The following is a 13,125-nucleotide window of genomic DNA, read 5'->3' as shown; positions in this document are numbered from 1 at the left end:
TTGCCTGTTCCCTAGTGGGCTCCACCACAAGCTGCTCCAAAAAGCCATCTCATAGACATTCCACAAATTCCTTTTCTTGGGATCCACTACCAACCTGATTTTCCCAGTCTACCTGCATATTGAAATCCCCCATGATCACTGTAACCTTGCCTTTCTTACAAACCTTTTCTATCTCCTAGTGTATCTTGTGCCCCACATCCTGACTACTGTTCGGAGGCCTGTACATAACTCCCATTATGGTTTTTTTACCTTTGCGGTTCCTCAACTCTACCCACACAGATTCTACATCATCTGACCCTACATCATTTCTTGCTATCGATTTAATTTCATTTCTTACTAACAAAGCAACCCCACCCCCTCTGCCAACCTGCCTATCTTTTCGATAGGATGTATATCCTTGGATATTTAGCTCCCAGTCCTGATCCCCTTGCAGCCATGTCTCCATAATGCCCACCACATCATACCTTTCAATTTCAATCTGCACCAGAAGCTCATTTACCTTATTTCGTATACTGCGTGCATTCAGATACAACACCTTCAGTCCTGTATTTCCTGTCCCCTTTCTCATTGTCGTCCCTTTATCTGATGTGCTTGAAGTTAGATTCCTAGCCCTTTCCAAACATTCTGTCCTATTTTGTTTTTCTGGAGACTTTAATAGCCTCTCCTGGGCTCTCCTTTCTTTTCAGTTTTTTCATAATTTTCCATGAAGTTGAATCCACCCCCCACACGCTAACCTGCTGCTTTGTTTCCCATTAGTCATACTTCTTGGAGTTTTACCCTTCCCTCCCCTCCCACTTTCTAGTATCAAAGAGCAAAACAGCCCAACCATTACATCCTGGGGACATTACAAAGCACCATATGCTGAGCTCCAGACAGTTGATCTTTCAAGTACACAACTGTGTGTGGACAAGAGGAGAAAAGACGTGGTTTGTTTTTTAAACAATGGGGACACTGAAAATAAATGAAAGGAAAAATTGCATCTGTCCCAGTAGGATAAAAGGCAGCACCACTGGGATTATAAGGTGCTTTAATATTCAATTATACAACTGTGTCATGCTTTTCCCATTTAAATAACAGACTTAAAATGTGAAAAAGAATGGAAGAGTCACAGAAAACTGTCACTCCAAAATGCTGAATTCCAGATCACAAGAACAGAATCTAAGTGTAGACTTCCCTGCAAAGTGAGTTTCCTGATTTGGGCCATGTTATAGGGGCCTGCTGTACAGATAGCAGATATCTTTCCACAGGATGAAAGCAAAAGCTGGAGACAGAATTCATGTCAGGCCACCTTTGGAAAGTCCCCATGCTGGTCCAAATTCTCTATGATGTATAATAGCACAAAGTGGTCACAAGAGAGAAAGGTGAAAATTTATAATATACCTTTTAAGGTAGGATGATGATATTGAGGTGTCAAACAAGGGAATAGAAGTAATAACTGTTACTAACCATTGAATACTTACAATAGTTTTAGATAGAATATTATGACCTTTTCACTAGGCAGATATTTACCAATTTGTATTGGATGAGATTGACTGTTGGACTCACTGACATCGCTGCAGGAGTTCCTTAGGACAGCGTCCTATATGCAACCATCTTCTGTTGCTTCATCAATGACCTTCCCTCCATCATAAGGTCAGAACTGGGGATGTTTTCTAATGACTGCACAATGTTCAGTGCCATCTGTAACTCCTCAGTCTGTGCCCACATTCAGCAAGAACTGGACAAGATTCAAACTTGGGCTGATAAATGGTAAGTAATATTCATGCCACACAAGTACCAGGCAATGACCATATAAAAAGATAGAGAATCAAGCCACCTTCCTTTGATATTCAACAACAACAACTTACATTTATATAGCCTTTAGCATTATGAAACATCCCAAGGTGCTTTACAGGAGCATTATAAAACAAAGAATGACACTGAGCTACAAAAGGAGAATTAGGTCAGGTGACCAAAAAGGTCAAAGGGTTTTAAAGAATGCCTTAAAGGAGGAAAATGAATTAGAGAGGTGGAGAGATTTAGGGAGGTATTCCAGGGTTTGGGGCTTAGGAAACTGAAGGCATGGCTACCAATGGTGGAACAGTCAAAACTGGGGATACACAGGAAGCCAGCATGAGGTATCTCAGAGAACTGTGAAGCTGGAGGGGATTACAGAGTTAGGGAGGGCCAAGGCCAGAGGAGATTTGAAAACGAGGATGAGAATTTTAAAATCAAGATGTTGCTTGAATGCAGGTAGGCGAGTGCAGCTTTCAACAGCATAACCATCACTGAACTTCCACCATCAACATCCTGTGGGTCATCATGGACCAGAAACTTAACTGAACCAGCCATAAATCTTGAGGGTAGAAGAGTAGGATAGGGGCTGATATTCTGTGATGAGTAACTTACGTCCTGACTCCCAAAAGCCTTTCTTCCGTTTAGAAGGCAGAATTCAGGCAGTTGATGGAATACTCTCCATTTGCCTGGAAATTGCATCTACAAATGCACACAAGAAGCTCAACATCATCCAGGACAAAGCAGCCCACTTGACTGACATCCCTTCCATCATCTCAAACATTCACTCCCTCCACCACTGCAGCAACAGTGTTGCAGTGTGTACTATCTTCATGATGTAATGCAGCAATGCACCAAGGTTTCTTCAACCAAACCCGCAACCTTTACCACCTAGAAGAACAAGGGGAGTTGATGCATGATAACACCAAATCTCCAAATTCCCCTCCAAGTCACACACCATATAACTTGAAATATATCGAAATTCCCTCATCGTCACCAAGTCAAAATCCTTGAACTCTCAATCTATTGGCACTGTGGGTGTACCTACACCACATGGACTGCAGCAGTTCAAGAAGGCGGTTCACCATCACACTCTCAAGAGCAATTAAGGATGGGCAATAAATGCTGGCCTTGCCAGCAACACCCACACCCTCTGAACAAATAAAAAGAAAATTTTGCTCGATGGTAGATCTCTTTTCATAGTGCTCACACAGAGAGAAAACAGGTTCTTTAAATGCAGCAGTTGTACAAAAACTTTTAATTTATAAAGGCACAAAGGTGCTATGTAAATGGTGGGGGAGAGGAGTGTAAGATGGAAGGTATTGGATAATGAACAGGAATTGGGAGAAAGATTAATGACGCTGACCAAAAGGCATGATTGAAGACAGGTTTTATTGAAGTGTTTGAAATGATGTGATATGTCGTAAAGTAGAGGAGATTAGGAACCAATTTCATAAGTGCAGGGCTCTGATTAGCTGATTAGCAATGCAACCACCATTGGAGTGGGAGGAGAAGGCTTTGTACAATAACTCTGATTCAGAAGAAGAACAGAAGTAAGCCTGGGATATATAGCTGGAGGAGGTAAGATAAATTGCAGATTCTAAATTAAGGTGAGAATTTTGAAATCTGCTAGGGCAGAAGGAACCAGAGTATGACAGTGAGGACAAAGGTGATATGTGAGCATGACGTAATGGGATAGGATGTGGTTGGCAGAGTTCTGGATGAGTTGGAGTTGTAGTAGGGTGGAATTTGAGATCAATAGGGAAGTCAATTTTGAAGGTGACAATGACATGGGTTAGGGGTTTCAAAGGTAGTGGAGGTGAGGCGAAATCACATCGAGCAATATTTCAGAGAAGATCTTGATGTGTGATTTGATGGTCACTCACACTAAAGTAGACTACTGAGGTTGCACAGCGTCCTCAGTCATAGAGGGAGTTAGAATCTTAGCCTAAGATATAAAGTTTCTGGTGAAAGCCAACACGGTAGCTAGTGTTAGTAACTGGAGGAAGTTCTGGTTCATGCACAATGTCACACACCACACCAGTGTAAATATGGAAGCTCAGCCTGTACTTACACATGCTGTCAAACATATGGACATATGAAACTGATGGGAAAGAACAGGCTAGCTGATCTATCAAACCTGCACCATTTTCAGGATGGCTGGAGCATTATGACTCTCACTAACAGGCAGCACTTATATAAGGAATAGAAAAGCTAGGAGGATGGAACACTGTGGCGTGTTAGCCTTGACTGTATTAGCGTAGAGAAGAAGCCATTGCAGATGTGCTGGTAAATTGGGACATGTATGAGCGAAACAGCAAAACAGTAGTACCATGGAGGTAGACCATTGAATGGAAGGACTGCAGAAGGACGGAGTTGGTCTATCAAATCAAACACTGCAGACAGGTTTTGAAAAGGATGATAAAGGATATGACAGCACAGTTGCAGTCAAATAGGACATTATTGGTGGCTTTGACCAAGGTAGTCTTGGCGCTGTGTCAGGCTGATGGGATGTGAACGGCAAATGATAAGAGAGATAAACTCAAGGCATTCAAACAGATGTCCTCAATGTTTAAGCAAATTCAATAAAATGTATTTGGCACATTTTAACTGAAACCCACAACCAATTCCACTTTATTAATAATTCTGGAAAGGTTCCCAAAGTGTTTAAGAAAAAAATGAATTTGTTATGTCCAATCCTTTACATGGGTCTCTGTCAGAGGATTCTTACCAATCGGATCATTTCTTCAAATACTTGTACAGTTACAAAATGATAATCATATCCATCCTCTTCTCCAGAATATGGACTTCGGCTTGTATGACAGATACTAGAAAAGAAAAGTTAAAATATAGGCTTCTATAAATCATTTTGCTAATACAGGGCCCTGATGTGGATTTGCATCACCAGACAGGCCACTCTGAAGGTACTTGATTCCAGATGGATCTGTGTAACAGATGTAAAAATAAAAGGAAATAGCTTGTTTAAAAAACCAGATCTCTTGACAAATATTGACAGAAATAAGCAGACTGCACTTGGACTGGTTTCTTCTAAAGAACCATCAACTTAATTTATATTTTGTTAAATTTCAAACTCATCAAATTGCTGGTTTTTGTTGCTTTTTGCAGCCAATGCTGCTATCAGGCAGTCTCAGGTCAGGCACAATACAATGCAGAGAGACAAAATGCTCTGGTTGTTATGTGTAGTCACATCGTAAATGCATTTGAAAATAATATGTTTACAATTTTGCTAACTCATAATCTATGAGTACAACAGTAATAATTCTAAAGCATGAAAACTGTTTTTCATTACTAGAGTGCTTCATCCAAAATCATGTTGAAATTAGGGTCTGGTGATCATTTGGTTTTTAAAAGCTGTGTCTAAAAATTTTGATTAGCCTGAGCGTCGGTGCATAATTTTCAAAGTGAACCTTCTAACACTTTTTCATTTTTAGTGAAACCAAATTTACTTTGACTTTTGCCTTCCTAGAAAAGAAAAAATAAACAAACACTAACCAGTGAAGAAGAACACATTTACAATGTTGCTGCATGTAGTGACAGAAGAATTAGTCCCACAATATGCCATAACTTCAATTTCGAAAAGTGTCCCTGGTGCAACATTTCATTTTCTGTACCAATCATCCTCATGGCCTCTCTGGGTGAGATGCTATCTTGTTGCCAATTAGTAATGTATAATGGGCAGTGTTGTGCTGTTGTTCCATTCCCAATTGGGCCTGGCTTGAGATTTGGCTCAAATTCATTAACAGAGAAAGAGAGAAGACTTTCATTATGTCAATCTGGGCTAGTTTTGAATCTAAGTATCAAAGATGAAAGAATAGTGCTAGAACCCACTGAACCACTTGTCTCCTCAGTCTTTTCTCAATAGCTATATTTCAAGAAACTTTACTGTGCTGTCTGGACGTGAGGGGTGCTGAAACAAAAGGGAAACAGATGTCCTCATACAAGTTATTCTTTTGGTTAAACTGACATAAAGAGAACAAAAGACATTTGTCTCAGATGTGCACAGTAGCCACTGGTAATGTACAGCACTTGATTCCAAAACTACAGGCAGTAAGCAGTGTTTCAAAAGGTGCCATTGCAAATTCAAAATACTTTAACAAAATGAACATAATTTGCACAAGCAAAATGTAGGTCACTGGTGATTGTAAAAATCTTACTTTCAAAGATGTTTTATAAAAAGTATAGTTGTATAGTCAAGGCTTTCAGTGCAGTTTTGAACAGACTCTGTGACACTTTGATGCAAGATGCCAACATGGTTACTGTCTTTTTTTTATTTTATAAAATTGCCAAAACCAACCACACTGGCAAAACATTTGGTAAATACTATGTTCTCCAAAGCCGATTACAACCCTCGCGCTTTCAGGATAATTCATGACTTTATTCTGGCTTTAATTCATGTGCTTGATAACTTTAGGAGAAAAAATTATGACATTGTATAATCAGGGGACTTGAATCCAACTGGCTTCAAGAAACTGATACATCATATGACTCAGCTTGGAACTAAGTATCTGAGAAAATCCAGAGCATCAACATGGTGGATAAAACCATGTCAAATACAGTCCAATTAAAAAGGGGCAAGACAGAAAATGATGAAGGACAACGTATGATCTTTTGTAATTTAATTGAAGATCTGCCATCTAATACAGACAGAAGGGAATTAGCAGAAGCAAGCTGTTGTAGAAATCTTAGCTAATGTATTTACTTCTTGTACCTGGAAGCATTCAGTGGAATAGGTGTATACAAAAAACACATTAATGAAACAAAAGGAACTAAATATCCAATGCAGTATCAGAAGTTCAATCCTGTCATATACAAGAAGCCAGAGTGAAAGAAAAAGTTTACAATTAACCAAATTTATGTACAAGATCTATACTTATGAGTTCCCAGTAAAATCTCAATTTACCACATATAATAGCTTGATTGTAAAATAAAGAGAATAATGGATTGCTTTGAATGAATTCCATAACAATTATTAAATCATTCGGTTTAGTTGATATGTTAACTACGAAGGCGAAGCTCACCTTAGCCTCTCAGGATTAGTGGATCAAAATTCATTTAAAAGTACTTATAACTATTTATAAAAGTAAAACTACATGTTTTAGGACAAAGAATGGCTGAAAACAATGTTCGCAGGAACAGTAACACTTAAGGAGTGAGCACAAAAGATCAATGTGTAGAAGAGAAAGATCTGGCTACAGATGAAGCCAGTAAGCATGGCATCAACTATACAGCATGACTTAAGGATAAAAAATTGAGAATAATATGTAAAGTGATCGGAGACTTGGAAAATCACATGGTGAATAAGAAATAGGGATATGGCAAGCTTTGTTGAGAAAAATGTACAGAAGAAAAAGCTATTTAATGGGAAAGGGGAGTAATGTAGAGAACGTGCAGAAGATTTTAAGAGATGTAACTCTGAAATGTAGGAAATGTGGCAGTTAATTTGCACACAGCAAGCTCCTACAAACAAACTCATCCATTTACCACAGTTTTGCCCTTTCACTCAATCTATTAATATCCTTTTGTAATTTTTTATGCTTCCATCTACACAGTTTACAATACCGCCTATCTTTGTCTCATCAGCAAACTTGGCTCTCTATCCCACATCTAAGTTATTAATAAATACGGTGAATAGTCGAGGCCCCAACACTGATCCCTGTGGGACACTACCTGTCACAACTTGCCAATTAGGGTACCTCTAGAAAAAATTGATCATCTGAATCACTTATCTCATTGTGCGCCCTCACTGTATGAAGATTGGCTGCCATATTTATGATAATCTGTTTTTGTAATGTTGATTGAGATATTAATATTGACCCGGGCTCCAGGATAACCCCTTTGCTCTTCTTTGAAATAATGCCATGGGATCTTTTATATCCACTGGAGAGGGTAGACAGGGCCCCGGTTTAAAGTCTCATCTGGAAGATGGCATCTCAGGCAGTGCAGCATTACCTCAGCATGGCACTGGAGTGTCAGCCTTAATTTTTGTGCTCAAGCCCTGGGGTGGAGCTTGAATGCACAACGTTTGGACTCAGAGACTGGAGTGCTACCAACTGAGCCACAGTTGACATCATGTGACCAAGGTACTGAACTGACTGCAAACACTGAGGTCCATGGAAATACAACCTAACAAGAAGTTAATGTCATTTGGAGGGAGATGGAAGAAATTGGGGAGTAAAATGAATAGCAGGCAAAATTTTCACAAGTATTTCACATCCTAAACTTCTTCAATCACCCTGGAAATGCTTAACTCAATAAGCTGCAGAGTGAAATACTTTAACAGCAGGTCTAGTAGGAAAGTCAGAAAGGGAATGTGAGTTGAGTTGAAGAACTGTCCTTTTTCCCTCTGCCATCTGGTGGGAATCCAACCTAAACTGATGGAATGTTTGTGCTTTCTCTCTGACAGCTACATGAAGAGTGGTGAGTTTGAGCAATCCTGATGCAGTTACTAGTGGTTGTGAGTCAACATCATGATACTAGCCATATTTCCACACTAATAGTTGTCACATTCACTCTTATATTTGTATCATGTTAGTACTACCAGCTCCAAAGTGTGACTATCACAGCTAGAAGCAATCGAAAAGCAAACTTGCAACTTTCAATAGAGATAGTGAATCCAGCAAGTTGATTAAGGCGAGGCTGCTGGCTACAGAATACCCATATATCAGGAGCCAGAGGCACTAATGCAGCCATATCTTCCTAGTATGGCAACTGGATAACATTCAACATCAAATATAAGGAGTTCTGACCAACACCACAAGAGTTCAAGTTCAGTTTTCCTAACAATAACAGTAAGATTGAACTTGCATATCGTTCCTTTCACAAGCTCAGGGCCTCAGGGCTTCCCAAATACATCACAGTCAATGAAGGTACTTTTGAAGTGTATTCACTATTGTAATGTAGGGAAACATGGCAGCCAATCAGCACACAGCAAATGTGCACAATGAGGTAAATGATTCACATCATCTGTTTTTTCTAGAGGTACTCTAATTGGAAGGTACTCCAACTGGTGGCGTCCCACAGGGATCTGTGTTGGGGCCTCAATCATTCATCCATTCATTTTCATACCACTTCTCCTGGTGAGAGTCGTGGTGGCAATAAGCTGAGCAGGGCCGACTAGACTTCCCTTTCCTCAGTCACAGATTCCAGCTCCTCCTGGTCGATTCCCAGGCATTCTCAGGCCGGCCAAAAGATGTAATCCCCCCAGCGTGTCCTGGGTTGGCCTTGAGGTCTCTGCCTAGTGGCCCATGCCCAGTACAGCTCCAGCAGGAACCTACCAGGGGGCATCCTTATCAGATGCCCGAACAACCTCAACTGGCCCCCCTCAATCGGAGGAGCAGCGACTCTACTCCAAGGCTCTCACGGATTGCTGAACTCCTCACCCTGTTCCAGAGAGTACATCCAGCAACCCTGCACAGGAACCTCATTTCCGCTGCTTATACCCGCAATCTTATCCTTTTGATCATTACCCACAGTTCATGACCATAGGTGAGGATGGGGACGTAGATCAACCGGTAAACCAGGAGCTTCGTCCTAAAACTCAGCTCCCACTTCACCACCACGGGCTAGTAGGGCACCCGCAGAACTGCAGCCGCAGCACCAATCTGCTGGTCACTCTCATGCTCCCTCCTGCCATCACTCATGAACAAGATCCCAAGATACTTGAACTCTTCCACTAAAGGATGTTGTTCCTCCCTCAGATTTGGAGGTGCTGATCTGCATCTCAACTGTGTCACAGAAAATTACCAGAAGGCTAATGGAATTCTGGTCTTTACATCTGGAGGGCTAGAATACAAAGGGTTAGAAGTCATGCTGCAGCTATTAAAAACCCTGGTTAGAGCACACTTGGAGTACAGTTCTGACTACCACACCTTAGGAAGGATATACTGGCGGTAGATTCCCTGGATTTTAGAAGTTAAGGGGTGGTTTAATTGAACTTTTCATGATATTAAGGGGAATTGATAGAGTAGATAGAAACTATTTCCCTGTTTAGGAAATCTAAGACAAGGGCACAAAGCCTAAAAATTAGAGCCAAGCCTTTCAGGATTGGAATTAGGAAAAACATCTACACATTTATGGGGAGGTAGTGACGCAGTGGTAATTTCGCTGAACTAGTAATCAGAGGCCCAGGTTAATGTTCTGGGGACATGAGTTCAAATTTAAATAAAATCTGGAATTTTAAGTAATGGTAACCATTAAACTATTATCATCAATTGTTGCAAAAATCCATCTGGTTCACTAATGTCCTTTAAGAAAGGAAATCCACCATCCTTACCTGGTCTGCCCTACACGTGACTCCAGACCTATAGCCATGTGGCTGACTGCTTTCTGAAATGGCCTAGCAACTCAGTTCAAAGGCAAGTAGGGATAGGCAACAAATGCTGGCCTTGCCAGTGATGCCCATGTCCATTGAAAGAATCAATAAAAATAGTAAAGGGTGGCAGAAGTTTGGAACTCTTCTGCAAATACAATTGATGTTGGGTTAATTGTTAACTTTAAACCTGAATTTGATAGATCTCCGGTAAGTTATTAAGCGAGCTGGGGCAGAGATGGGTGTATAGATTAGGTCACAGATCAGCCATAATCTCACTGAATGGTGGAACAGGCTTGAGGGACTAAATAGTTTAGTCATGTTCCTATGCTATAATTTGAAGGATAAATGTTGACCAGGACACCAGGTCATAAAGGATTTTGGACAACTTGTCCTGAGCCACACAGTAATTAAATTATGAGGACTGGTTCCATAAAATTTGCTTGTATTTCCCTGAGTTTCCCTAGCACCTCTTTGAATAAAACAACGTAAGCTTGTACATCCATCTGGTTAATTTAACATCTCAACCGAAAGACAATACCTCTGACAATTCTGCACACCTTGAGGTTCTGCAATGCTTACATAGAGTTGGAATGTTTCAGATCTGTTTCTTTGCCACATTCTAACTGAATAGCTTCAGGGAGAAGAGCTGGTATTGGCAAACTTATTTTGATTATTAAAGTTGCTACTAATTTTACAAGCTTAATTAATAAAAATGCATAAAAGCTCAAGTCTAATGCTTTGACTTTTTACATCCTCTTTAAACACAGCAAAAGCTTAATCAAGTAATTAAAGATAAAAGCAGATTGCCTAAAACTATATTGCTCGGGACTGGAGGCAATAGCCAGAGGACACCTGGTCTATTTTGTTAACCCTTTACTTGCTCCATCGTCTTCTCAGGTTTCAAATTCTGGGCAACAATTTATCAAAAGAGGAAAAGTTACTATTTCACATCTGGAATGGATAACAATCTTAAATTTACCAGCGGCTGTAATTTAGCCCAAATCTGTGAAACAAATATTAATTCAGTGGCAGGGTCAGCACAGGATCTGCAACAGTGGTTTGAATTTCAGGATGGATGGCCAATCTATTGTTTTTTATATTAAACAACATTGACTTCTGCAACATTATTTGCTAAATATGCCAGTGGCAGAAACAATCTAAGTCAGAACATTCTCCCTTAGGGCTTATTTTTCTAATTTTTACATATAACACATCTCTCACATGGTGGCATGGATTAAACCACAAAAAATGTTTATCACCAAATGGCCAGGGGCGACTAGCTATAAAATGAAGCTTCATGAATTTATGTTAAGTATGCTCTTGCAAAAGTTTAACTCTCCTAAAATATGGCTGTTAAAGACATCTGAAGGCAGAACATTAAATACGCTAGCAATATATTTCACTTTGACTTCTCAGCCTAACAATTACCATTGGTTAAATTTGTAGGCACATGTTTAACATGCTTCTATAAAATTCTTCTGTCACTCGAACAGAAGTTGTAACCTATTTAAAATAAACTAGTGAATGCTGCTGTTAAAACAGCATTTGTCAGGAACAGTCAGTTTTAGGATCTTAATCTAACAATGCGGGCGGCCGGAATATCAGGCAAAGCAAATCAACTGGATCCTGAGTTGAAAAATATCAGATCTGACAATGGTGAAACAATTAGAAAGGTGCTGATTCCTGAGTGATATTTTTAATTCTGTAAGGAAACATGCCCTAGAAGGGGCTGGCCATAACTGGTACTGGTGGGAAAGAACCTTTAGTTTTCTTGCAATCATATTTTCAGGGCAAATTCCCTTTATTTTCTTGTTTAAGTGGCTAGTCTATATACCATAATACAAAGAGATCTTGACGCACACCAGCAGGCTCTGGTAGGCGGCTTTAATATTATCTGACTTAATCTGGAGACGTTTATACAAACAGAACTGCCACAGGGAAATACATTTCAGACTTGAATATATTTAAGGCTGAGATCAACAGATTTTCGGTCTCTTGGGGAATCAAGGAATACGGGAAGTGGACAGCAAAGTGGTGATGAAGCCAAAGATCAGACGTGATCGTACCAAATGGAGGAGCAGGCTCAATGGGCCACAAAGTCTACTCTGCTCCTATTTCCTTTGTTCTTATGGGCTGAATCTTCTGGTTGGTGTGCGGGAGCAGGCCCGACACACTGACACGTAAAATGACGCGCGATGACATCAGGCGTATGTCCTGACGTCATCACGTGTCATTCCGATATTTCATTTGGAGGGCACGCGCCAGAGGTGGCTGCGCATCTGCTGAAATGTCAACGGCCTATAAAGGCCATTAAAAAAGTACTTAACCTAGTTAAGAACGCTGCCCGTCCAACCTTAAGGTTGGCGGGCAGGCGAAGAGCCCAAGCGGCCTTCCCGTTTTTCAGGAAACCTTATCCATGGGTGGGATGAGGTTTCCTGAAGCTTTTATAAAATAATTAAATAAATTTCCCTAAACTTCACAAACATGTCCCAGCTCATGTGACACTGTCACATGAAAGCACATGTTTAAATAAATTTTTACTTTATTTATTAAAGAGTCTTATAATCCATTCAATCTCCCTGAGGCAGCTCTGTGCCTCAGGGAGATTGCTATGCTCTTTCACACATATGAGCGAAAGAGCGCAGGCCCCGACTCTCCCTCCTCCCCTCGCCTGCACAGGTAGTGCTGAGCGCTACTGGCCGCGCGTTAAGCTGGGTGGGCCTTAATTGGCCCGCCCGCGTAAAATGGCGGCGCGCAGCCAATCATGGGCAGTGATCAGCTCCACACCCAGCCCACCCATTCCCGCCGAGCTCACCCACCATTGTAAAAATTCTCCCCTATAAAATCATAATGGCATTATTTACAATAGAAGCTCTGATGCCATATGAAGTGTGTTAGAGCAAGTTGTTTGGTGTGGTGTGACAGTCCACAAAATTAACATGTCACGCAATTTGCAGCTTAAGCATTGCAAGCGTTCATGACAAGTCACAAAGGTAGTGGAGGTGCCAGTATCTGAGTGA

General features: G+C 40.6%; 1 protein-coding gene across 1 annotated transcript in view; it reads right to left on the bottom strand.

Moving 5' to 3' along the window:
• The window catches only part of lrguk (leucine-rich repeats and guanylate kinase domain containing), a 175,335-nt gene that overhangs the window by 87,014 nt on the left and 75,196 nt on the right, over window positions 1-13,125 (bottom strand). The window contains exon 12 of the mRNA XM_078553057.1: window positions 4,505-4,601. Within this exon, the coding sequence (XP_078409183.1) occupies window positions 4,505-4,601 (97 nt within the window). The remainder of the gene's footprint in view (window positions 1-4,504; window positions 4,602-13,125) is intronic.

This window comes from Cetorhinus maximus, chromosome 12 (assembly GCF_964194155.1).
Source record: "Cetorhinus maximus chromosome 12, sCetMax3.hap1.1, whole genome shotgun sequence".
NCBI classification, from domain to species: Eukaryota; Metazoa; Chordata; class Chondrichthyes; order Lamniformes; family Cetorhinidae; genus Cetorhinus; species Cetorhinus maximus.
This window is presented reverse-complemented; position numbering and strand designations above follow the sequence as displayed.